Source organism: Hypomesus nipponensis, chromosome 6 (genome assembly GCF_054491055.1).
Source record: "Hypomesus nipponensis isolate SF chromosome 6, ASM5449105v1, whole genome shotgun sequence".
NCBI classification, from domain to species: Eukaryota; Metazoa; Chordata; class Actinopteri; order Osmeriformes; family Osmeridae; genus Hypomesus; species Hypomesus nipponensis.
In genome coordinates this window covers 10,428,969-10,455,609 of record NC_140366.1, presented here as the reverse complement: position 1 = coordinate 10,455,609, position 26,641 = coordinate 10,428,969, and the positions used below count along the sequence as shown (strand labels likewise).

Genomic DNA, 26,641 nt, shown 5'->3' with positions numbered 1-26,641 from the left:
AAGGAAAGCAGTGGAATACAAATGGCTCTCTCCTCCCTTCCTCTCTAATGCGGAGCAGATATGGGCAGAGTGGCATGTTGCTGTTCACTTCTCGTCTCCCTGGTGAGATCAGCAGATAGCAGGGCAACAACTCATGCGTGGGCACACACACACACACATACACACATACACACACACACAGATATACACACAGGAACACATCAATACAAGCAATCTCACACGGGCAAACACGTCCACTGACGGACCCACAGAGGGGACACCACACATAGCCGCACACACACAGTACACTTTGAAGATGACAACATCCATTACTTACACAATCGGTCCCTGCATAGAGACATTCAGGCGGAATACACCAAGGTCAGAGACAGGGCTCCAGAACTGTTACTCAGCACTGAGAGCCACAACTACAGCTCGATAACCCCACATGCTCTTTGACCAGACCAGACGACTATCTGAGGGCATTTAACTTTGGGATGTAATAAGATGGAGTAGATGATGGGGGGAAGAGGCTAAGGAAGCAAGGCTATGACAGAGTCTTAGACACAAACACTTGATGAGCGAGGTACCTGCTGCGGTGGAGAGTGCCGAGGAGGTGAAGAGGTTGGCATTGCCGTTCGGCAGTCCTGTGGCGCCGAGTGGTATCAGGGGCAGGGTCGTACCTGGGGGCACCAGGGGGGCCACAGAGGGCATGGAGGGGTTGACAGGCATGGGTGTGAGGATGGACATGGCTGGCATTGTTGGCATCATTGGCATGGTGGGCATGCCGATAGACAGGTTTGGCATGGAGCCCATGCCTGGAGAGAAAGAGTGAAAAAAACGGCTGGATAAGTTGGGAAGGGAGGCGCAATTAAAAACTGGGCCAAATGTTGGTCATCTGAGGGCTGTACCGAAGCGGACTGATGATGTCATCATGGAGGTTGGATTGGAGATGGGTGGCTGCTTCATGATGATTGGCAGAGCGGGAGGGAGGCTGCGCCCCTGCAATTTTAACTTGATGAGCTTCATGGCGATGGAGAACTCCAGTCTGTCCATCCTCCCATCACTGTCCATGTCGGCCAGAGCCCTGAGAAAGCGAGAGAGCGAGAGAGCGAGAGAGAGAGAGAGAGAGAGAGAGAGAGAGAGAGAGAGAGAGAGAGAGAGAGAGAGAGAGAGAGAGATATAGAGAGATGAGTTCCCACTGGAGTGTTTCACAAGCGTATCTTACTGACGCACACTGGTACTTTGAGATAGACTTATGAGACAGGGAATATCAGGGACATTCTCAAGACATAACTTGCTACAAACACATGCACACAAACACACACTGATCCAGTCTGCATCTTAAATTCCACAGCTTGCTTTCACAGTACTGCTCTAATTACATTACTCACACACAAACACATGCACACACACACACACACACACACACATAAAAGTATTGTTTAAACTGCCATGGGTGGGGCAGGAATTAGAACAGGAAGTCACGACTCAACAGGAAGTTCAAATGGGGGAGGGGTTGTACTGGCCACAACACTGGCTTGTCCCTCTCTCGCAGGAGACCCTGAGACTGCTGAGGAGGGTGGAGCTGCAGAAGAGAAGTGCCCTCACCAGATCTCAGCCAGGACAGAAGCAGGGAGGCCAGACTGGAGGAAGAACTTCCTTGCCTGCTCTCCTATGGACACACACAAACGCACACAGAATGACAGGTTGATTCAACATTTATGGCAGTATCACATCAGTATCCCAGCTATGTCAACAGTTTGCACTCAGAGTGAATACAGGCAGAATACCCAGGGCAAGACAAACAACAATTACTGGTAGATGTAATCAACGTCATTTGTCAAAGGTTTTATTGTGTGTATGTGCGTGAGTGTGCATGTGTGCTTGAGTGTGTGTGTGTTTGTGTGCATGAGTGTGTGTTTTGTATGTCTGTTGTCTAGGGACAGACCTGACACATAGCCAAGGATGGGTGTGAGGGAGTCAAACTGTTTATCATGTTTCCCTCTCTCCTCTGAAGTGATGGCCCACATACTGACAGCACCTAGAGAGAGGGAGAGGGAAGGCAAGACAGGGAGGTGGGATAGAATGAAAGGGAAGACATAATCAAACTGGACAAACTGAATACCCCAGTGAGGATACAGTTCCTATTACAAACCCAGTCTTCCCTCAATAACCAGTGCATTGTTAAAAGAGTACACCCTCAGAAAGCAAAGCTTTCTAGTTCAACCCACAAAAACATCTTAGAGGAGTATTCAATCGAATGTTTTCCATAAATCCACCAGCTTACTATGTAAAATGTAATTATTGTGTGGGTAGCATGATAATGCATAACAAGCATATATATATGCTAATGTGCATGTGATTTGCATGCAAAACACTTTTTGAAGACGGCAACAGTATGTAAGTTCTTACCCATGGTATATTAATATTTAATATATATAATCATAGGCATGACAATTTGATATGTATATTTTTGGGGGGTAAGGGGCTCAACCTTTGTAACGATTGGTCAGGAATTAAATATTAATTGTATTCATTTGGCAATAAAATACATATCTTACTCCAAATTTGAGGGACTAGGATTGTGTGCTGCCAAATGATGGCTTTCTAAATTACGTCAAGAGTTTTTCTGTCCATGTGATTATAGGAGGAAAAAGTCTCTGACGATAAGCATGTGATCCAGTCGGATGAGCCGGTATCAGGGTGATAGCATTAGGCAGACCTAATGGGTTCAGACAGAAGTAATGGAGCTGGTTAGGTGCAGATGTGATGGATTTAGACAGCAGTAATACAGGGGTCTATTTCTAGGGCTTTTTGCAGACTCTGAATCCAAAAGCTACAGTCATTTATACACCACACACAGGAAATACCACTCTGCCCCTGATGGAACTTCCTGGCTGCTGCTAACCCAAACACCCAGGCAGTCCATGGCTCACCACACACACACACACACACACACACACACACACACACACACACACACACACACACACACACACACACAAGCAGATGAAATGACACAATGGGCCCAAGGGCCTGCCAAGGATATTTTTAGGCGAGAAGCTGTGTGTGTACATTTAACTTAAAATGTTGTTCTTCCCTAGTTGAGGAGATAAAGAACCCTAGTGTACCTAACGACTACATCATGTTCCGGAGAAATACGGAGATTGTGTGTTTGTTTGGTAGAGAGAGCATGATTGTATGTGTTGCTGAGAGCAGGATTTAGAAGGTCTTAGATGTTAAATGTTCCCAACATCTACCTCAGGTAATGGCTCAGTGGTAGAACATTTGACTGAAGATCAAATCAAAGTTCAAAATTCAAATCAACCACTGTAGGTCATTTATAATATGGTATGATGACTATTATATTTTATAACCATGCTACTGTAAGGGAACTCTCCTGTCCCAGACAGCTGTTCCTTTCTGAGCTGTCTGTTTGTCCTCAAACACCACTCCCCCTCACTCTCCCTATCTTACCCAATCACAGCCAGCCATTCCCGCTCTCTGCCAAACCCCTCCCCTCACACTATCGCCACGGTAACACCTGTTCAGGTTGCTGTTTTTCCCAGACGACCTCAAAGCAACGCACAGCAGTCCTCCTTCTTCAGCACCGTCAGCAAAAACTATCATGTCACCCCCCCCCCCTCAACAGAGAATGTAGTTCATCAACCAGAGATGGGAAGAGTTTCCATCTATTCCGGTTGCTTCCACACTGCCCGTTGAGCTAGGGGAGGACTGGCAAGAGCTATGTGGCACAGCACCGAGGGGACATGCTAGCATGGATGTATTCAGAGCTGTCAGAGGGGGTTTAGAGTGTGCCTACGGTGTGTTGTTCTGTTTGAACTGTGTGTATTTAGTGTGTGTTTAGTGTGTGTTCAATGTGAGGACCGCGTGTGTTTAGTGTAATCAGTGAACCAGCACCATCACCGCATGCCAGAAACCGACCACTTAGCTCCTGTGTCCAAGATGAACCCTCCTTCCACCCAGGAGGGTCCAAACACAGGCACCCTCTCCATAGTGCTGTACAGACCCACACCACTCTGTCATTGACTAAATGTGATTGTCAAACCCTTAGTAAACAGGAAGCATGACACTAAATCAACTGGGTGTTTAGAGATACTGTATGAGAGTTGTGCAGTATTCAAATGAGGGTTCTACAGAGCATTGAACGCTCTGGTTAGCAAACAACAACCACCACATCACATTGTTCTATGTTGCAATCCTGGGGCTCTGCAGCAGCAACGGCAGGCTTTGGCTCAGGGGACTGAGAAGCACCATGGTGTGGGTATATGTCTATTAATTGTACTGTGTGTGATTGCGTGTGTGTGTATGAGCTGTGTGTTTGTGTGTGTATGTACTGTGAGTGTATGTACTTGTTGTTGTCTAGGAGTTCTCCCAGGCCTCAGGAGACATGTCTAACCTCCCCACCACAGGTCTCTGAGGAGCAGGCAGGAGGGAAACACTTTCACTGCTGCTTTCTGCCACTATTTACATATCAAACAGTCTCAGAGCTGAGGTGTAGAGCAGGCTGCTCTACAGCTGAGGTGTACAGAGCAGGCTGCTCTACAGCTGAGGTGTACAGAGCAGGCTGCTCTACAGCTGAGCTGGAGACTCCATGAACTATAGGCCAGGCTACAAACAAACACACACACACACACACACACACTGTTCAAGCAGTGCCAGTGACAGGCAGCTGGAACCATGCCTGTTAAACTGCATTTGTTAAACTTCAGACTCAGTCATGAGGACAAGACATATCCTTGACAATGACTCTATACACGCACACACACACACACACACGCACGCACGCACACACGCACACACGCACACACACACACACACACACACACACACACACACACACACACACACACACACACACACACACAGAGACAGACACACGCATATGTTAGCAAAGGCACAAAGGCCATTTCTGAAGCTATTCCCTGAAGGGATTTGGACAGAGCAGCAGCTACTGTTCTAACATCAGAGAATAGAGCAAAAAAGGATTAACAACTAAACACACACACACAGACAGACGTACGCAGTGTCTACAGAGGAGACATCCACAAACACGCGCACACACAAAATCAGCCAATTCCGAGAAACTGTATATTTACATTATGTTCATGTTGCAGGTTTTTTCCCCCAAAAAGAGCAGAAAACAAGTGAATATTGAAAGTACAGCAGAACATCAAGGATTATCAATGTTGGCAAGGACAAGTGTGATGCATCATCTAGTGGACCGGTTCCAGCAGTAAAAGGGTGACCCTACTGTCTCCCTCACAGCATCAACTATTCACATACATACCCATCAGTTTCTTTACTGACGATTCCGTTTCGAGAGTGGTATTCTCAATTTCCAAACTTCAGTGACCTGAGAGTGAGATCACAGTTATATCTCTCTCTCTCTCTGTACTCTCAAACGTTGCTTTGGTGCCAAATCAATATTTCATTAACACATCGCGGAGAACGAAAGACCAAGTCAAAAGACCTTCATCTTCACCACACACAACGCAGTCAATCTTTACCAAAGACCCCACTACAATTGGTTGAAGAAGAGAACCGGTAAACTGTAATATCGTGCCTGGAGGACATACCAAATAAGCACAGACAGAGAGAAAACAATCTCACTAACAGGTTCAAATGGACGACAGCTCTCTCATATCTCGGTCCATCCCTCTCTTTCTCATAAACCCTTGCTTCCCCCGTTCCTCATCTCTCTCTCCATCCTTCTCGGTCACCACATCCTTTTCTCGTTTCCTCCAGAGGGGACACAGAGCGGGACAAACACAGCGGTGTCAACACACACACACACACACACGAGGGCACACACGGACGCACGCGCACAGGAACACGCACACATGCGCGCACAAACGGGCCAGTGTTCTTACCATTCATGGCTGCAGGTGAGGGGCAGACGCGGGGGGAGCTCCGCTCCTCGGCTGGCTAGCTCTCAGACATCTGCAGAGAGAGAGAGCCCAGCGTTAGCGTGCGTGTAAGGGCAAGCAAGGATAGGGGATGTGTGAAGGTGGATTGTGTGTGCGCGTGTGCGCATAAGAGAGTGGAGAGAGCCAGAGAAGACGGAGAGAGTGAGAGGGAGCGAAAATGTGTGAGCGAATCCCGTCTTTCTATTAGCAATGCAGGGAGGGCTTTCAGAGAGGGGCTTACACCACGAGAAACGACAGAGAGGGAGAGAGGGAGGTGGAGAAGAGGATGAGAGACAGAGTGAGTAGGACAAAGGTGGGGACAAAATGACAAAAAGAGGGAGAAGGAGAGATCAGGTTGGAGAGAAACGGAGGGAAGGGAATCAGAGAGAAGGATAGAGGAGTGTAAATAATCGGGTATGCGATCAGAGCGGTATCGGAGAGGGAATGATTGAGAGAATCATGACAAGGATAGAGGAGAGGAATAGAGAGAACATGAGGCTAAACAGGACATAATATTACAACTGTTACTAAAAATCTCTCACAGAAGCCATCTCATCTCATCAAATCACATCCCTCCCTCCCTTTTTCAGTTCTCTCTCTTTTCCCTTCCCTCTCTCTCCCACTCTACTCTCTTTTTCTGACTTCCACTGGCTGTATGTCCAAGTCCTTGTTCCTCATTCCTCTCCCACAATACCTGCTGGAATGACAGGACATTCACCTATGCTGTATGTGTCAGGAACACTCTTTCACACACACACACACACACACACACACACGCACGCACGTACGTACGCACACTTGACCCTTAGAAACACCCCAGTAATGACCTGTCACACTAGGCACCTAGGTTTCCTTCCGACCCAGCATACAGTAGCTTCTACATCCATACAAGAACATGTTTCCAGACCTGTTAGTGTTATTAGTAAAACGACACTCTATGGAGACTCTCCTCCCGTCCTCCCCTCTCCATTTGCACTGATATGCCGCATCAGTATTGCAAAAAACCCTAAACAAAATGGTGGAATCCCATGCACTTGTGGAATGGATCTAGAGGAGGGAACCACACTCTTGTGATGCAGCGCTGCCTCCCATGTCTGAGATCAGGTAGGAGACTACAGGGGAACCAGACCTGCAGCACGCTGAGCCAACAACAATGGAGCTTCCTAGAGAGGAAACACATCTGTATGTGTGTGTGAGAGAGAGATGGAGAGAGAGAGACACAGAGGCTGGCTGTCTACATTGTGATTCTGAGCATACCTTCCAATGTTAGAACTCTGAACCATACACACCGTACATACACAAACCCTCTCCCACACCATTAGGCAAAGAACCTTGACCCTGTGTGTGTGTGTCTGTGGTGTGTGTTTACTGTAATCCTGTCAATCTACTGAGACCTTCGTTCTGTTCCTTGGTCATAGTGGCATTTTGCATGCTGCATGATTCATTTGCATGCATTAAAAGCTTATCAAGATGAATGATTCCCATTCCCACATTCCCACTCTGCCTCTGGCTGATCTAGCTTCCCTGGTGTTGGGATTGTGTTCCCTCAGCTGGCTCCCACACGGAACAGAGAAGGGGGTGGCCAACCTTGCATGGAACACCCTACTGTACTATAATACCCAGTTGCACCTGACTGCCCTCCCCAGTCTACAGCCTGCAATACATGAAGTCGACATGTGATAGTACAGTCAGGTCCACCGTTCTCTCCATCCTGCGCTGCCCCTCCCCATGACTCCTCCCCCTCCTCGTGCTCACCCCTCGTCCCCTCCCTCTCTTTCCCTCAGTCCACATACCTCTTCAGCTCCCATCTCCCTCCCCTTCCACGTCGCCCCCCGCTCCGTTTGGTTCCCATCCCCTCCCTCCGATTTCTTCCGCCATCGCCTCAAGTCCCTGCTCTCTCTCCCCACCATCCGTCTTCTCTATCTCTCGGCCCGACGTCTCTCCCTCCATCTCCACCGCTCTGTTTGAATCTTACCGTGCATCCTATGCTTCTGACATGCCACGTTTCTTTACTGTCCTTCCCTCTTTCTTTAAGATCCCCCCCTCCCCTTGCTTCCTCTGCTCCTCCCGCCGGTCTCTCCATCCCACATCCTCTTCCACTCTTCCTCCCATCAATTGTATTGTCCCTCCCTCCCTCCCTCCCTCCCTCCCTCCCTCCCTCCCTCCCTCCCTCCCTCCCTCCCTCCCTCCCTCCCTCCCTCCCTCCCTCCCTCCCTCCCTCCCTCCCTCCCTCCCTCCCTCCCTCTCTATCCGTGTGATAGTATGGGTACATGTAGCTGTGGTATAAATCATTGGGCACACACACGGACACCACCAATTACTCCTGAGTAATGAAACTCTCTGGAACAAACACACACACACACACAAAAGCGCCCATCCCAAAGCGATCAGACACAACAGGAACAGTGGTTTTTAGGGTGGGCCCAACAGTAAGGTGATCTAGTTTGGGTAAATAATGAGAGCATGGGATAGATCCCAGTTAAAAGTCCACTCCTCTAAAACCGACTAAAACCGACTGTGGTGTTAGTGTCATGTTCAAATACAAACCCTAACCCTTCCTTTCTTCCTCCTCTCAAACTATCTTCTGTTTGTGTTCACAGGCTGTGAGCAGACCAACTGGACAGGGCCTGGACCTAGATGATGTCATACACTTGACAGACCTCCTGATAACGGTGTGAGCTGGAGCCAAACAGCCCAGGATGCGAGCTGCTTTGCATACTGTCCATGTGTGCTGTTCTGTCACAGACATACAGTACATGATTAGCATCCCTGTAAGAAGACTCCACACAGTGTTGGTACTGCCTTTAAAATAGAGATACTGCCTTGTTTAAACAAGAGCAGACTATATCCTGGAGAAATGAATGGATGGATAGATGAGGAAGTCGTCTTATAGAAGGTTGACTACAATGTTCCTTCTTTTCATATGGTCAAGGAGACAAAAGTACCAGATATCTATCTTGTGTACCAGGCTGGGTTCGTCTCTTACAACTGCCCTTTGACTCTGAGCTGCATGCTGATTGACACCTGTGTGTGCTGGGCTGTTAATGTGTGTCTGGGACAGTCCTTCACAGAGGGAGACTGTTCTATGTTCTATGAGACACAACGCAGGAAGTAATGCAGAGCCAGAGGAGAAAGAGGCCTCTGTGTGTGTGTGCCTGTGTGTGCGGGTGTGTGTGTGAGAGAGAGACTGCCTTTTCAGCAGCTCAGAAGACACACTTAAAACAGAAACACATACACACATAACCACAAATACTCCACCTCCCTTTGTGCAGGTGAGTATTTGGGACACAATGTATGCTGTACCATGAAGGAGCATTCCAGGACCTTTTCATTTCTTTCTGGGTCAGCTCCTGCTATGGTTCACCTACTCTACCTATACCTCTCTCCCTCTCTCCCCTCTCTGTGCCTGTTTCTCTATCTGAAGCTTGACACCTCACACAATCACCACCTATAATGTATTTCAAACATTAACAAGTCCATATAAACCATTTTACGAAACAAATTGTATACAGTGCTATAACTGCCGCCACAAAAGACCATAAGAACAAAAAAACTAACTTATTTTGCCAACCAACATAGAAATAACTGGTATAATTCAGACCCTCATCTTAGACATTGGTTCGACCCAGTGAGAGGCAGTAGTGGTGTGTTTCTTGGCAGGTATAGTTGGGACACAGCCAGATACAGGAGATGCAGTCTTGACTGACTTTGCCACTTCAGCAAAGAGTTATCTTTCTGTTGGCTAGCAAAACACACACACACATCCAATCTCTTGCCCTTGAACGCTGCATTGTCATGTGGAAAATCTTTATTGATAACATGACATTGAGTGTGGTATATTTTAAAGGAAATATTTACATCACACTTTGACCATACTCTATGATATCTCAGACCAAACAGAGACAGACAGAAAGGTTCTCATGACATCAATAACACAAGTTGTGAGTATAAAGCCTCAAAGTTAATCCTGGTAACATGCTCGTCTTTGTTGCAATAGTGGGATTCATAAGTGAAGTACGCTGCAGTCTTAACTACTCATTTCACACACACAAACACAGTAGCCTATCTTTCTCTTTCACACACCAGTTAAGAGTTGGCCAGACCTCGAGGACGTGGCGATGTCGAGATGCTCTATTGTTATTCTGACGAAAGATAAATTTTGGGACACAATGATGAAGAGTCAACAATGTCATATTTCATTGATGTTAGAGGACAACGATAGGAAAGCGTTTTTCAAGAACGTTGATTAGGTTAATTCCAACGGTGTGCTATCTCACCTGCAAAAGAAACAATTCTACCCCGACACACCGTCTTATTTTTTAAGGATACAGCCTTTAGCCTACTTGCCGATTAAATAGCCTTTGCTATACCTACGGACACTTACCGTCCATGTTGCAGTAGTTCACCTTCAAGACTCAATTTGGCTATCCAACATGTTTTATATCCCATTAAAGCATACGTAGATATAACCTGTTGCGGTAAAGAGGTTGATCAGGTTCATAGTCCCAATAGGACACGGCTGACGTTCCTCACTCTCCCTCTCTCGATGAGGCGGACCCAAACGTAGCGGGGCGTGGGGAAAAGGGAAATAGGCGTTAATCACACCAGGCTTGGCGCCAGTCTGTTTCGGGCTGTGCCGACTGTACCCATGAAACGAATGTTACAATTAAAAGCTCAAAATATGGATAAACATTCCTGTATTTTTAAACAATAACGATCTTATCGTTGGGCTATTTTAGCCTAAACTAAGACGTGATGCCAAGATTCCCACCTTGAAGGGAAGTAAATGACGCGTGCGTCAGGTGTCTCCTAAATCGGCCAACTTTGCTTTAAAATTATTTAAGGACAAGGTGGCTTATAATACAACATTGACTTGAATCGAGACCAAACTAAAACATGACCATGAGATGTTGGCCAGCCTTACAGTCTCTACGTGCTTCTGCCATCTCGTGGAGATGGCAAGTAACTAGACATGTTCCAATAAAAAAGCACAACAAAAATTTATTTTAAACACAACCTTTATAAGGAACATAAACAAGAACTCAATTTGTTTTTAACTCAACTCATTTGACCATTTCCCCTCAGCTATCGATCTGAGCTAAATTGCGAATACATCTAAATGAATGTGCTGTGCTGTTTGATTGGCATGCTTGCCACTTTTTTTTTTGCGGACCTTAACAACATGTACTGTATCGCCCAAGGCAATAACGGTACAAGTTTAGGAAGAATAAAGCTGGTAAGCATGTTTAAATTAATCTACAAAAGGTTTTCCACACACTGTTGTGTAGGGCCTAGGTACTAGGAATTTATTTGTGTTTGTGAGTGTAGGGGTTTACACCAAAAAGCATAGACCAGGTAATGAAGTTGTTGAGATGATGATTTGACCAGACATGCATAGGTATGTTTGGATGCGTCTTCAGAAGGCCTTAAATATCTGGTTGGGGAGGTAGCCCAGGTTTAGGAAGGAGGTCTGGGCCTCTCTCTCCAGGTTGGCCAGCTCCTGTACAGTGGGGGCCAACACATCCACATGACCCTTGTAGTGACCACCTGGAAACAAGAGGTCAAAAGGTGAAGTTTACCTTTTCCACACAGCTGAGGTATATTATGATCTCATTCAACACGGTTCTACTGCATATAGTCGCACACTCGCACACACCTCCTGCTGCCCGACGCTGTCCATAAGTGACCTTCCCGTCGAAGTCATCCAATGGCACTTTGATGTCCGGCTCACACTGGGTGATGGTGCACTTCAGGTGCTCCTCCACGTCTGACAGAAGCTGAGCGACAACAAAACATGTGGATTGAGAGGCAGGGAGGGAAAACTGCGAGGAGCAAGACAAAGTCATTAAGAAAAGGGGTTGATGAGATAGTTTGATCGTGCAGGGCAGCGTGTGCTCCCCCCCCCCCACACTCTTAAACCCAGAGCGATGCAGATCCTGTTACTCAGCATGTTTGGTAGTGTGTATACTTTGCTGTGTCAGACAACACACAGCTGGAACAGTAGAAGTCCCCCAGGTGTCAATCCGGTCCTACCCTCCCTACCCTATGGGTATTTGTACCTCAAGCTCGTTGTACCAGATGGTACAGCCTCCATCTTCCTTTAGCCTGGTGTTGTGGCAGCCTCGGCCCCGGTTAGCACACGTGTGGTACCACACCTAAATACATAAGCAAGTGTACACACACACACACACAGTCCAGTCAGACAGTCAGTTCTACCTGCTGTTGTGTCAAACAATAACACATCAAACCATTACCTTCTCTTTCTCCATAGCAACCAAAGAAATGGCCAATCCCATTCTGTGAAAACGAAAAAAAAGAGACAAAAAGTTCTGTTTGACCAATGCGATATTGGGAGGTGTAATGCCTTGAATGAGTGTTCTATGGGCAGCCACCCCACGCTGTTGCCGGGTAGATCTCGAACTGACCTCTCAGCTCTGCCCACTCGGCCGATACGATGGACGTAGTTCTGCTTCTCGTCTGGCAGAGTCACGTTGATCACTGCAGTCACCCAGGAATGAACCATCATTATACATGATGCTGCATACTACATACGGCAGTTCAGCCAAAATACAATGTGTGTGTCTTTTGAGTTTGTTTGTTTTGGGGCCCACCCTCTTACCGTAGGGAACTCCCCGGATGTCAATGCCCCTGGCAGCCACGTCCGTGCAGATCAAGAACTTCACTTCCTGTTTCTGGAAACACAGACAGGAAGTCAGCCATGACCTTGAACTTGGTAAACATTTCGCACGGTTGAAGAACACGCTGTTGTTGTTTACCTTGAACACCTCCAAGTTGTATTTGCGATCTTGAGGCTTTCTGTCGCCGTGGAGACAGACGCAGGATAACTGGTGTCCTTTTTTATCGGGACCTGTGTAGAACAAGGAGCATGATGGGACATGGTTGTTTAAACGATATGCATGGCATTATACCAGTACAGTATTCTCTGGTTTTCTATTCCCTCACCTCCCCCCTGCTGGATGAAGTACTGCTCCATGTTGTCACAGTCAATCTTGGTCCTACAAAAGATGATGGCCTGGTCCATTTTGTGTTCCTTGATGGCTCTGATCGTATACTCTCCCTTCAGAATCTTTATGCCTTCCGACCACATCTCTACACACAGGGGTCAAGGGTCACAGTCATTCAGGGGTCAAAGGGCATATACTGTGGCACGTATTGGCCCGCTCAGACAACTACAGATAGCGTTGTAAGTTACAGTAACACTACTCACATTAAGTTGACGTTAAGTTCTAGAGAGTTCTAGGTCTTAACCCACACTACTCTGTACAGGGGGCTGCTGGACAGCCAGGTTCAGTATGAGGGAGTTCTAACCTGGGGTGTTGGCTCCTGGTCTGGTGTTATCTTTGGCGTGGACCTCGTCCGTCTGAAACCAAATTTCACAAGGAACAATGAAACTTTTCACCCGAAACAAGTGCACCTCAAGTCTCTGTGACTCGAGCTGAGAGCGGATGCGGCGGCCCTCGGCTACCCCCCCCCCAGACGGACCTGGATGTGGTTCTTGGCCAGCCTCTCCCAGAGGCGGTCCTGCTTGGGGTTGACGGGGACGACCACGTGGTGGACCGTCTCGGGGACGGAGTCCTCCCCCTTCAGGTCCACCCAGGTGGGGAAGTGCATGATGCGCTCCGACAGCTTCTTCACGTCGAACGAGTGCAGGGTGGCGGAACACACGATGACCTGCAGGGAGGGACGCAACACACACACACTTAGGACAAAGGGGAAACAGCACTGAATTCTCCTGTGTGAAGGTGCATCAGTGAGATCCAAACAAGCACACACACACACACACACGTACCTGCAGCCTCTTGCCGTCCGAGGTGACTTGTGGGATCTGGTTGTAGACCCTCATGATGAAGTCTGTGTAGCCTGCAGAGAGTAGCCCATCCTGGGGGGAGACGAGGTGTTACAGGGGTCATCTCATGGAGGGTCTGTCTACACCACACCTGTACCTCCACACAGACTACACTAAAAACAAACTAAACACAGAAACTAATAGTTAAGGCGAGGATGAACATACACACTCATCCAGGACGAGGAAGCGGATTTGGGACAGGATGAGCTTCCCTGTGGAGATCAGGTCATCGAGCCGCCCAGGAGTTCCCACCACGATGTCCACCTGCAAGGAAAACACAAGGTCAAGTCTGAGCAACGACCAGAAACACTCTTAAAAACTTTCATGAAATCCTGAGCACCACCTACCCCCTGGTCCAGGATGGCTAGCTGCTCTTTGGCCGCTACACCACCGATGATCAGGAGATCTCTGCAATGGCATGCCACATGTGGTTGTGTGGCGGTTCAATCACAAATGGACACACACACACACACACACACACATTGACACACACACACTGTTGCAGTGTACCTGAGCTTGGGGTTGTCCACATTCTTCTTGAACTGGTTGACCACATTAAGCGTCTGCTCAGCCAGCTCTTTGGAGGGCTCGATGATGAGGGCTTTGGGGGCGGTGGCCACGCCCTTCACCTGACTCACCTTGGCACTGCCTGTCCAGGGAGGAGGAGAGCTCACTACATGTGTCTGTGTGTGTGTGTCTGTGTGTGTGTGTGAGATCACAATATTAAAGTCATAATCTAAAAGATTAAATAAACCCACTGTACCAGACTGAGTGGACTTGACCACATGTCTCTCTTCTGCTTTGTCCAGTGCTACAAACCCAGCCTTAGGGGCGTTTTTAAACTCCTCTCCGCCAAAGTTAAACTTCAGCTCTGCATTCTGGGAAACACAAACCAAGAACAAGAGAGACCAAATGTAAATGTGAAAGTTTAACAAAGTACTGTGTTAGGTATCCCCCATATCCTTTTTCTACATGAATGTTTTTTTAAATAATATATTTATATATGTTTTATATATATTATTTTACTTCTGTATTTGTGCAACAATATAAAATGCAATATTGAGAAAATGATTGTTCAGTCTTTTTCATTTATTAATTTATTGAAGCATTTTTGCTTTCCTTGTTAATCGTTTTGATGTCCCGAGGGCTTTTGCACAGTACTGTATTTGAAGAGCAATTCCCAAATACTTTACAAGTAGTGTTGTCCCATAACAAGGCTGTGTTGACTGTTACCTTGAGTACACAGGAGGCAAAGAAAGGCTGGTTGCTCAGGTGAGGGGGGATCTCAAAGGCCAAACCCAGATCAGTACCTGAGAGAGGGAGAGGTAAAGAGAGGAGAGAAGTGAAGAGGGAGATAAAGGAGGAATGAAAGTCAATTCCTGTCTTCTTGCCCCTCCTACATGACGCAGCATAATACAGATGGTTCTTACCATTTTTGGAGAATGACAAATGACCGTTGTCAAGATCCAGGTAGCATCCGATGGTGTCATGCATGGTGAATTCCTACAAAAGCAAGTGTTTTCATTTGGATTCAATTGAAAATAAAGAATATGCAGGTGAAACCTTTTCAGATTCTCTCTGTGACCTACATCTCCATAACTGTCAAACTGCTTGTTGTGGGATTTCTTCCCAGTCCCTCCAAACCCAAAGCTGTACTTATCAGTCCCTAAAATCACAAGAGAGTATAGAAAGATTCAACGTATAACACAGAACTTTCAAATGAGTGACAAGAACAGTGAGTAGCTGTCAACAGTCACCATCTGTTCCACTGTCCTCCAGGTTAGGAAGCCTTACCCAGGTCCAGAGACGCCGGGCTGGTGGACCAGCCCACTCGACACAGGCCCTGATCATGGCACGACACCTCGTAGTAGTGCTTCCCTAGAGGGAGGGGGGGATGGGGGGGAACAAGAGAAACAGGTTACGGCAGAGAGAGTTGGAGAGAAAACGAAAGAGGACATGGGAGTGTTTGTTGAGTGTTTACTCAAAAGACTTGTCACCAACAATAGTTTCTTCTTACCCTTGGTGACACCTTTGGTGGAGCGACACCCGTGCCACTCCTTGAACTCCCTGCTTTGACAACACAGACCATCTGGGCCGATAGCTGCAGGACGGATTCACAGGACGAGACCAGGAAGCACGGATGGACAGTTAAGACAGAATGATACAGAGGAAGAGGAAACTGAAAGACTGCAGCGCCCTCTAGTGTTCTACCGACACACTGCTTTAAAATGAAAACCACTGAACCAAATGACTTTCATTGTTGGTACCCTTTAGCTTGGTTTATACTTCTGAGGATCTGCATTCCTAATGTTGTGTGTGTGTTCTCTGGATGTGTAGTTGTGTGGCCTTGTTGTGAAGATAGCCATTGTATTTTTGGGCTCAAAATGGCACTGTCATGCAAAACGGTGGTTTGTTTGCTTGTAGCGCAGGAAAAACCTCACAGAAGAAGTAACACAGTGTAGTAGGTAAACAATTATAAAAATCGACCTAGCTATATTGGGGAAGATACAAAAAACGTTCTGGAATTACGCGTTTGTGAGAACCAGTGAAATTAAGTGATGCCTCGTCTTTGTAAAGTAAAACGTTGATGTCATCCCTACTTTGTGTAACCCCTCCCTCCCTCCCCCATCCAACCAATCATCGTTAGTGCGGCTCTGTGGTTGACATACGCGGAGCTACACACGGTTTTGAGCTGGTGCGCGTAGACTACGTGGCCATGTGAGGCTCTCTGCTGTGGCCATGTGAGGCTCTCTGCTGTGTCCACAGACCCTACGCAGGCGCGCTGGACATTGCAGGATAAATCAAGCTTTACACTCACCAAACGCTGTGCTACGATCATACGGATTCATCTGCCAGGTGTTGAGGACTAGAATTCAGAAAACACACGGATAAGTGGCAATCTGGCTTTCCTTTGCACAATGCTTTTATGATTCACCGCTGGACAATAAGTTAATTCTCAGCCAAAGTCATTGTTGTATTATAATTTAGAAAACATTGGGAGGAACATTGCTGGAGGGTGTTGATAAACATGAGTGCTGGCTCAGGATCAAAACAAGCTGTGTAACTCTGACCTGTTCCACCTGCCTTCACAGCAGTTCTGCCCTTCTTGCCCTCCTGCTGGTCCTTCAGAGTCTCATACACTACCTGGATCACTGGGATACTGAAGGCCTACATGGATCACACACAGTGAGAGAGGCCATTACTAAACTTTGACTAGATTAGAACAATTGCGTGTATGGAGATCCTACAGTCTCAATAAGACACGAACCTTCTGACATCCCGTTGACTAAATGTGTCCACTTACCCCAGTCTTACCGCTTCCCGTCTCTGCAGCCTAGAGACAAATAGCACAATTATGATTGACGCGTTGTGTAAATTTCAATAATGTGACTGTCGGAGAGTGATGTATTCTTACCATGAGGACATCTCCACCTCCGAGAATCAATGGAATAGACTCTGCCTGGATGTCAGTGGGAAGCCTGTAAGCATCATACAATGTGTGAATTGTGTGAGAGGTAATCTTTAAAACAATGGTGATGAATTTATTAGTTTATAATTAGTTATGAAAGTGTTATCTAGAAGAAAAGTTAGCGTACAGCCAGCCCAAGTCCTCGACAGCCTGAGCAATTTCAGGCATAACACCCATTTCTGTGGAGCAAAGGAAACATCACATTAACAGTGCAGCGTGCGTACTGAATGTAAATGTAAGTATTCGGGAGAAAAACACAATTGCAATGCTTACCACCAAATGCTGCCATGACTGCGTACTAGTTGGTAGTTCCACCGGATATAACGTGTTCATAAAATTTGACAGCTTGCAACAGTCCCCGTGTTCCGGTGTAGTCAGTTTTATTGGTTCCGGAAATGAAATATCCTAAATCACCGTTATATCTACCTGCTAAGAGCAATAATTTCAGATTTAAATCAGGATAAGGCAAAAAAAAAATTTAAACAAGAAAATATGGCATAAATCGTTGAATATATTGATAATACATTTAGCCATTCGCGTTTTACGTATGTACCACACGGACCACCGTACGTGAAACAACCAACAAGCGCAAACATGGCTGACGACAGCAGCATTGAAGGCGAAGATGAGAACATTTTGTATGATTTACTTATAAATACTGAATGGCCACCCGAAACGGACACCCAGGTTGGTCAGAGTTTTACTCGTGGTCATTGCAGTCTCCATTACAGACCGGACACGCACGTTGAAGTTGCTAGGCACTCTGCAAAATAAGTTAGCTTGAGGTGCTCTTTCATTCTGACAGCCACGTCAGACGTGGTTCAAATCCTGATTGATAAGCGACTAAAGTGCATTCCCCAAGCTTGCTTGATACTCCACGCCAACAAATTAAATATAGCCACATATATATAGTTTAATTTTATATTTACAAGCACACATGCACAACTCAATAGATAATAAAAAATCCCCCCAGCAAAAGCTAGGTTTAAAAGTTAGGTATTTTGCTCTGATTGAACTAACTATTGTTTACCATTGACCTACTTTCTGTCTGTAACGTGAAGCCTGTTTATTTTGATTCCATAATATATCATCCTTAACTGTTAATCTACATGGTGAAAAATGTATGATTGGCTCCTGTTAGTTAACTTTGTGCGGCTGTGACATTTTCAGCTGCGAGGCAGCAAGGAGCAGAGCTCATCTGTTATTGCCAAAGCAGTGACAGGTAAGAGAGCTATGATCGAACTTTGTATCACACAGTTGGTTATTCACACACCTATATGTACATATCTATGTCTATATCTCTTACTGCATTCAGGCTATTCAGGTTTTGTGGCCATCATGTTTGTAGTTTTGTATCGACAAATGGTAAGACTAATGATATGATCCAACTCACTCTGATCAATATCTCACAGGGCCGTTCAGGTTCATCCTCCATTATCTGTGGTACAGGTATGTGGATCACTCTTTGTCCTTAAAGAACTGTCTTTGGGGCGTCACACTACTACACTAACTGCTGCAGTAGCCGTCACACTACTACAGTAACTGCTGCAGCAGCCGTCACACTACTACAGTAACTGCTGCAACAGCCGTCACACTACTACAGTAACTGCTGCAGCAGCCGTCACACTACTACAGTAACTGCTGCAACAGCCGTCACACTACTACAGTAACTGCTGCAGCAGCCGTCACACTACTACAGTAACTGCTGCAGCAGCCCTAACACTACCACAGTAACGGCTGCAGGAGCTGTCACACTACCACAGTAACTGCTGCAGCAGCTGTCACACTACTACAGTAACTGCTGCAGCAGCCGTCACACTACTACAGTAACTGCTGCAACAGCCGTCACACTACTACAGTAACTGCTGCCATACAGCGAGGGGGTAGGAGGGTCATATGTGGTCATAATAGTGTTTGGAGTAGCATGCTCTAGCGCAGGGGTTCCCAATCCTGGTCCTCGGGCCTCCCTGCTCTCCCATCCAAGCCTGATAATGACAATTCATTTGAATCAGGTGTGTTGGAGCAGGGAAACATTTAAAACATGCAGGGCGGGGACGCCCAAGGACCAGAATTGGGAACCCCTGCATCTAGAAGATGAGGTTCCATCCTACCACAACTCCTCTCTTTCACAGTCACTCTTCTATGGAGTACCACCTATGTCTTTTGATCCACAGGATTTAAGGATCTCTATATCATATGAATAGATCCACAGTATCTAAGTAAATCTAGATTGGTTGGATCCAGTCCATAGTGAACTTTATACAGTTGCATAAGTCAGATGTATTATCTCTCCACATAATCAGCAACATTAATTAGATGATTAATTATTAAAGAGCTCTGCTAACTTTGCCTGATCCAAGATATATCTTCCTAGATCCTGCAACCAGGTATACTTTAGCAGTAGATGAATCTGGCTCACTTGTGTTGGACTGTTTTGGGAACTTTTAGTGTGACCTAAGCAATGTCTCATTTTGACAGAGCGTAAACTTAAAGTTCATAAATATTCATCAGATTAAGCTTGAAATTGGGAGAAGATGGACACAGTGATGACTGATTCAAATTGTGTTTGACTGCAACCTCAGTAATTCTATCCTTTGCAGGACTATGATTTCAAGCTGTTCCATTTCTGTTGTTATTTGTCTATTTAATCAATTGACCCAGCCCCTCCAGCTCCTCCCTGCCTCCTGGTCTGGTCCGACTGGCCAGCAAACAAATCAACTGGCAGATTGTGCTGGCAAGGTACAACACACACACACATACAATAATGGTTGTTGCCACTTTGTCTGGACAAGGTCTTAGCCTCTTTCTAAGTCTTTGAACGTGTTGAATGTCCTTTCAGCCAATCATCTAATTACACTCATTAAAACAAACAAACGATCCAGAGAGGCATCTTTTAATTGGCTATTGATTCACCCATGTAAGACTGTGTTGTATGGCTGATTGATGCTGCTCTTCATTACGTCCAAGTTTCACGCCTCAATTAATTTAGTCTTTGTGGTTATCTCTTCCTCTCTTAACTGACTTTACTCTACCTTTTCTTTTTTACCTTCAATGTTATCTCCCTATTGTACTGTTTTCTTTCTCTCTCTCTCTCTCTCTCTCTCTCTCTCTCTCTTTTTCTTTTTCTTCTCTGTCTTTCTTTCTTTCCTTCTCTCTGTCTCTCTGTCTCTCTCTCTCTCTCTCTTTCTTCCTTTCTTTCTTTCTTTCTTTCTTTCTTTTTTTCTTCCCCCTACTCTCTCTCTCTCATCTCTTTCTCTCTCTCCTCAGCAATGGGAAGCTGCTAGCAGTGGTTCAGGATCAGTGTGTGGAGATAAGGTAATGATCTAAACTCCATGCCCCTGTGTGTTACATGAGATGCACTGCTTGATTAATCTATCTATCTATCTATCTATCTATCTATCTATCTATCTATCTATCTATCTATCTATCTATCTATCTATCTATCTATCTATCTATCTATCTATCTATATATCTGTCTCCCCCTCTCCCTCTCTCTCTCTTTTTCTCTCCCTCCCTTACTGTATATATTTTAAATCTTGGCCGTTTGTGGTATTTGTCTTAACTCCCTCCTTCAGAAATTGTTTTCTTAGCTTGATTAGGCGAACATGGAAGGAGGGAGGGAGTGGGGGAGGCTGGAAGGTGTTGGGTTGATTGGGTGCGGAGGGTATCTCTAGAGATTCTGCTTGTGAGTTTGAGTTTATACTCCCTATTAAATGACATTTAATTTGTGCATGTGGGCGGTGGATGTTTTTTTGTGCACTTTCTTTAAGGGACATTTGAACCTTTTTTAAGCACAGCCAATTTCCCCTGTGCACAAAATCAAATCTCTTCCTAGTCAGCAATGTGGTGTAGTGACAAAATGCTATGCATTAAAAGTAGCAACATTGGAGTCAAAATCAATAGTAATACACATCAGTTATTCTGCACACTTGGTTCTCTGGTGGCACAAGCAAAGGCAGGAAATATGACCTTTAAAAGGTTTATGCAGACATCTGTAATGCTTTCTGTATTCAATCAATATGTAAGCCTGCTAGACTGTAACTGCATCCACACGCGTTTACAGTAGTGTCTGCATGGTTACCAGCTGCCATACAGATGATGATGGTGCTCTTATGAATAGTATGTCTTATTGTGTAATTGTAATGAATATTGAAAGTCTTATTGTACCGTTAATGCCGCTTTGGGGTATTCCTTTCCCGTCGGTTTCTGAAGTAGCTTATAGATCATGTGACCCAGGCTTATGAATTGTCATACACTGTCGTTTGTTTTAAAGTGAGGCTTTAGTTAAAGCATCCATACTGCTCAGTCAGTTGAGTCTGTCTCTCATCTCCCTGTTTCCCGCTCAGCATCCTTCATATTACTTTTATGCATCGGTTATTTATACATGCTGCCCTGTATAAATAATGGATAAGTAGAAACGACCAATGCAGGGCAGAGTTAACTCAAGGCCTTTTGAGTCCAGGTCTAATCCAGGGTGCTATTGACTGACTGAGTCAATTCTCTTTTCTCCTGGCATCTTTTCCTTGATGCATGGTGGTAATACCAGAGTCAGACTCAGTCCCCCACTGTTATGATCCACATTCATCAATAGTGCAGTTTGCTGAGTGTATGTGTGTGTGTGTGTTTGTAAATGTGTGTGTGTGTGTGTATGTGTGCATCGGCCTGCGTAAGGGTAGATATGTGTGTGTTCAGGGTGTATGTGTGCAAGGCAGCCTTATAGATTTGTGTGTGTGACCTCCATCACCCAAAATGTGTGTGTGTTTTGTTCCTTTGCAGGTCTGCGAGGGATGACTTTGGTTCGGTCATTGGGAAGTGCCAGGGTAAGACTGTACTTTATGGATCACATATATTACTGTGACTGGACAGAAGCTATACCTCAGCACGGATGACATCACACTGTACTGTGTAGACGAGTGAGAGCATGAGAGAGATATGGAGGAAGGAAACGTCTAGTTTTAACATTACTATGAGCTTGAGCATATTGTGTGTGCATGTGAGTGTGTGAGTGTGTGAGTGTCTGAGTGTGTGAGTGAGAGAGAGAGAGAGAGAGAGAGAGAGAGAGAGAGAGAGAATCTGTGTACTGAATGCGTACATGATGGCCTGTGTTCTTCTCTGGCTGATATTGACATGTGGTTAATTGGAATGTGTGAGAGGAGTGAGAAGCAGCGATAATCACATTCTTCCCTCCCCATCTCCTCAGAAGCGCAGTCATTAACTAACTCTCAGTCTCGATAAAACAAATCGCCCGATCATTTGATAAGGTATGGAAATAGATGGCTGTTGAATTTAATTGCTTTATCTTCCATACTTTAACCCCAAAACGTCTGTTCTAGCACACACACACACAGTAACACACATGTACAGAAATGTAAACGCATAGACACACAATCACTTTCGTTTCAAGTCTCAATAGAATAGTCAAACTCTTATGTAGTTAGGCTAAGTCAATACTCCCTCTCCCTCCTGTCTATCTTCATCTCTCCCTTCCTCCCTCTTCTCCTCTCACTTTCTCTCTCCCCCCTTCTCTCTTCTCCTTTACCTTTCTCTCTCCATCTCTCTCTCCATCTCTCTCTCCCCCTTTCTCTCTCTGCCTGTCTCTCTCTCTCTCTCTCTCTCTCTCTCTCTCTCTCTCTCTCTCATATATGTTACGGTCCACCTACTGTTCATTGTGGCCCTGGTGTTCTAATGGTTTATAGTGTGTATCTACCTAGCCTCTGGGCCCATGTAAACCCGGGCCACACTCCTATTTCAGCTCTTTTCATTTCATTTTTACTTCATTTCATTTCACGGAGATTTGTCTTAATGGATTTTGCTGTGATCCAGCCTTAATGGCATTTGGTATAATAGAGAACTGTGTGTGTGTGTGTGTGTGTGTGTGTGTGTGGGGGTCTGTGGTTTTACCTCACAGCCTATCTTTATCTCGCTGTGCTTTTCGCTTTTGTCTCATTGTTTTCATGGAGACTGTTAGCGTATGTGCGTGCGTATGTCCATCTGTCCACTTTGCTTGTCCCCCTACACTGTTTAACCAAATATGAAGAATATATGGACAGTGGACACCTGCTCGATGGACCTCTCATGCCAAAACCATGGGTATTGAGATGGAGTTGGTTCCTACTTTGTCTCTAAAACAACCTCCACTTTTCCGGGAAGGCTTTCCAATAGATGTTTTAACATCAATGCGGGATGTGCTTCCGTTCAGCCATGAGAGCTTAGAGTTTAGGGAGGTAGGGCACTGATGTTGACTGTGATCAGACTGGGCTTGAAAGAGGTTTTAGGAATGATCCCAAATGTGTTTTATGGTGTTCAGGTCAGGAACCAGCCATGTTCCACACCACACTCGACAAAGCTTTTCTTGTATGGACCTCACTGTGTGCATGGGAGTTTTATCAAGTCAAAACAGCAAAAAGCCTTCCCCGAATGTCTTCCAAAACGTGTGAAGCACATCATCGACTAGAATGACAATTTATGTATTAGCATGAATATTTTCACCAGTAGAACTAAAGGGCGCCAGCCCAAAATCATGAAAAAGCCCCCAGTGTTAATTGGCTCGATAACGCCTCTGTGCACAGTGAGATCCATGCAGACATGTCTCGTGGAGTTTGGTGCGCCATCAGCCAACATCAGTGCCCGATCTCACTCATGCTCAAGTGGATGAACGGGCTCAAATGCCCACAGACACACTCCAAAGCCCTCTCGGGGGAAAGATCGCTGTCCTAGCCGCAGAGTGGGTGGGAGTCGGAGGGGGGCGCATGGTTTTACAATGGGACGTCAAGCTCATATAGGTTCATATACTTTGTAGTTGACCTGAGCATGTTTGACAGACGTGTATATGTTAGGATCATTTCTTTATCAAGTAATGCACAGAGTCGTCGGATTCAAAGAAAGTACAATGGTTTAATGCTTGCCGGCAAGGAGACAAAATCTGATTGCAGTACAAAGTTAGTCTGAATGTCAGGTCTTCATGTTAGACCTTTTAAAACATTTTGGTGGGAGTCCCCTCCCCTACATCAGCTGTCAATGTGAGAGGTATCCCAGAGGTATCGCACGCATGTGTGTATGTGTGTGCGTGTTAACAACATCAACCCTGGTTAAAAGCACAACAACAGGATCTCCTGATGTCGTAAAAGCTCCTTCACATAGGTGTCGAGCAAATGGTCACCATACCTGGCGTCTCCACCTTAGTCCTTGTCACACAGTATCTCCTTAAAAACAAACAAAAAAAACTATATCTTCTAGTCTTAACAAACGCTCACCCTTCCCCCACCCTCTTTCCCCCATTAAGTGATAAGAAAGCCTCCAGTTTAGTTTTTTTTTTGGGGGGGGGGCTTTGTTAGCTGCTGACAAAGAATGCTAAGCATCTGTATTATTCAGTATAACACATCACATTCTTAATTTCTCCGACAGCTTACTGTATGTGTCCGCTGTGTGTGTGTGTGTGTGTGTGTGTGCATGCTCCCGTCTGCCCCTGTTGCCCCCCCCCACCCCTCCCCCCCACCCCCTCCCCTACATAATTCATAAGGGTTGAGCTGTGATAAATGCGTCTGCAGGGCCGGCTGGTGATAGGGCTTCCACGGGCCTCGCTGCTAATATCCCCCCATGGCGTCCCGCCGCGCGCCACAATACGCCAGGACAGTAGCATCCAATTTCCCAGCTCTCCAAAAAAGCCATTTATGTGGAAATGGAGCGCTCCCTCAGCCGCAAACAACAAATACAAGGCGTAATGGGCAGAGACCGAGAGAGAGAGAATGGGGAGGGGGGAGGGAGGGAGGAAGCAGGAACGTGAGGGCAAGTGAGAGGGAGAGAGAGTACGGAAGAGAGGAAAGAGAAACGCCGAGATGGGAGAAGCTGAATGACGGAGAGCAGGGAGAGAGATGGAGAGAGATGGAGAGATGGATGGGAATGCGAGGAGCACAGAACGGCTGCCTTAATGTTACACACACACACACACACTCTCTCTCTCCCCAGTTATAAGTTGCTCGGAGGTGTGTTAAATTGCCTACTTCCAGGGGCGCACTTTGATAGTTGGGTTTTAAATTTTGGGAAGCTATTATTTTTCTCCATGGGGTGTCTCTCTCTCTCTCTCTCTTTCTCACTGTCTCCCTCTCTCTCCATATCATCACACTTTCATACCTTATTGTTTTTCCTGTTTCACACCCATCCTCTCCCCTTTATTACATGCATTATTACAGACACAATTCCACAGTGTAGTGGTAAATAGCAAAGACTTTCCACCCCAAATAACTATGCTTTTGTTGATGTAACCAAAATGGTGGTGCACCTTGTTATTTGTATACTTGACGCTAAATAGACTATTTTTAAAAACAAGAGAAATAGACTGTTTCGATGCGCTCCATTTACACAAACAGTAAATTACAAAAACTAATCAGATTGCTATTATACAGTCATACATTATTCTCTTAGAACACGTTATAAATCAATTAATACAGTATATTAGCAAAGGATACAAAGAAATATGACCATACACTGACAGTGCTGTTATTCCCAGATCTAGTATCTGTTCATCTCTATTGATGACCTCTCATGTAGTACCATTAAAGCGCTAAGCTGATCTGAGATCAGGGTTAGAGCCAGACCATTCCACCCAGGGACCCACAGAGGGAGGGCCAGGGACTCTTTTTATCACACTGAGAGGGTTGGCTCGCAGATCTGCCGAGTAAGCATATAGCCCCAAAAAGTACTCCAGAAGTTTGATTTATGATTTCTCAATTGTGTGTGTGCGTGGGGGGGAGTGTGTGTGAATGTGATCTTTTTTGCTGTATTATACCCCTGAGGCCATCATTGGTAGAATACTTTGATTCTCAGGTCTCAAACACACAGAGTTGATTTATGGGTTCAGTTTAAGTGGTTTCGTACTTGAGGTATTCATCATGGAAGCACTGCCCTCTGTCTTCATGGATAATTCACCAAAAAAGCTCAGCCCTTCTAATCTCTCTCCCTCCCCTCTCTCTCTCTCTCTCTCTCTCTCTCTCTCTCTCTCTCTCTCTCTCTCTCTCTCTCTCTCTCTCTCTCTCTCTCTCTCCATTGTTGCAGTGCCCAAGGATCCCAGTCTTCAGTGGCGCAGGGTGGCATGGAGTCATGACTGCACCCTCCTGGCCTACGCCGACAGTACCGGCACCGTGCGCGTGTTCGACCTGACGGGCAGTGAGCTGTTCGTCATCCCTCCGGTATCCACACGCCGCCCTGCCTCTCTCTCTCTCTCTCTCTCTCTCTCTCTCTCTCTCTCTCTCTCTCTCTCTCTGTCTCTGTCTCTCTCTCTCTCTCTCTCTCTCTCTCTCTTTCCTGCTTTTGGGGGAGGGGAGAGTCAGTGTCAGCTGACCTTTGACCTTTGTGATCAGCAAGACTTGGCTGTGAGTGAACACACACACGAACACA

General features: G+C 45.9%; 3 protein-coding genes across 3 annotated transcripts in view; 1 reads left to right on the top strand and 2 right to left on the bottom strand.

The window, feature by feature from the left end:
* Positions 1 to 10,811, bottom strand: part of LOC146286991 (intersectin-2-like) — a 28,290-nt gene extending 17,479 nt beyond the window's left edge. The window contains exons 1-7 of the mRNA XM_084699408.1: positions 10,297 to 10,811; positions 9,996 to 10,054; positions 5,877 to 5,946; positions 1,931 to 2,023; positions 1,591 to 1,654; positions 891 to 1,066; positions 570 to 797 (exon numbers count right to left, since the gene is read on the bottom strand). Of these exons, the coding sequence (XP_084555534.1) occupies positions 570 to 797; positions 891 to 1,066; positions 1,591 to 1,654; positions 1,931 to 2,023; positions 5,877 to 5,883 (568 nt within the window). The 5' untranslated portion in view covers positions 5,884 to 5,946; positions 9,996 to 10,054; positions 10,297 to 10,811. The remainder of the gene's footprint in view (positions 1 to 569; positions 798 to 890; positions 1,067 to 1,590; positions 1,655 to 1,930; positions 2,024 to 5,876; positions 5,947 to 9,995; positions 10,055 to 10,296) is intronic.
* Positions 10,812 to 10,912: 101 nt separating this feature from the next.
* Positions 10,913 to 17,611, bottom strand: ddx1 (DEAD (Asp-Glu-Ala-Asp) box helicase 1). Its single transcript, XM_084699409.1, has 26 exons — positions 17,522 to 17,611; positions 17,376 to 17,427; positions 17,195 to 17,258; positions 17,084 to 17,113; positions 16,851 to 16,947; positions 16,598 to 16,645; positions 15,797 to 15,880; positions 15,574 to 15,657; positions 15,369 to 15,445; positions 15,210 to 15,282; positions 15,013 to 15,089; positions 14,543 to 14,657; positions 14,290 to 14,428; positions 14,127 to 14,187; positions 13,945 to 14,043; positions 13,723 to 13,812; positions 13,416 to 13,604; positions 13,242 to 13,293; positions 12,876 to 13,022; positions 12,689 to 12,780; positions 12,532 to 12,604; positions 12,338 to 12,410; positions 12,167 to 12,209; positions 11,972 to 12,067; positions 11,569 to 11,689; positions 10,913 to 11,459 (listed from the first exon to the last, which is right to left on the bottom strand). Exons 1-26 carry the CDS (start codon positions 17,535 to 17,537, stop codon positions 11,329 to 11,331), a joined length of 2,223 nt encoding a protein of 740 aa, XP_084555535.1. The 5' UTR covers positions 17,538 to 17,611; the 3' UTR covers positions 10,913 to 11,328.
* Positions 17,612 to 17,826: 215 nt separating this feature from the next.
* nbas (NBAS subunit of NRZ tethering complex) overlaps positions 17,827 to 26,641 on the top strand; it is a 95,726-nt gene continuing 86,911 nt past the window's right edge. The window contains exons 1-7 of the mRNA XM_084700126.1: positions 17,827 to 17,935; positions 18,419 to 18,470; positions 18,661 to 18,697; positions 19,910 to 19,987; positions 20,516 to 20,563; positions 22,025 to 22,068; positions 26,300 to 26,433. Coding sequence (XP_084556252.1) covers positions 17,843 to 17,935; positions 18,419 to 18,470; positions 18,661 to 18,697; positions 19,910 to 19,987; positions 20,516 to 20,563; positions 22,025 to 22,068; positions 26,300 to 26,433 — 486 coding nt within the window. The 5' untranslated portion in view covers positions 17,827 to 17,842. The remainder of the gene's footprint in view (positions 17,936 to 18,418; positions 18,471 to 18,660; positions 18,698 to 19,909; positions 19,988 to 20,515; positions 20,564 to 22,024; positions 22,069 to 26,299; positions 26,434 to 26,641) is intronic.

Coding starts and splice junctions, on each gene's coding strand:
- ddx1 (XM_084699409.1), bottom strand. Junction 14,429..14,542: donor GGTCAAGTCCACTCAGTCTG/GTACAGTGGGTT, acceptor CTCCCTGGACAG/GCAGTGCCAAGGTGAGTCAG. Junction 11,460..11,568: donor ACAGCGTCGGGCAGCAGGAG/GTGTGTGCGAGT, acceptor TCTTGTTTCCAG/GTGGTCACTACAAGGGTCAT.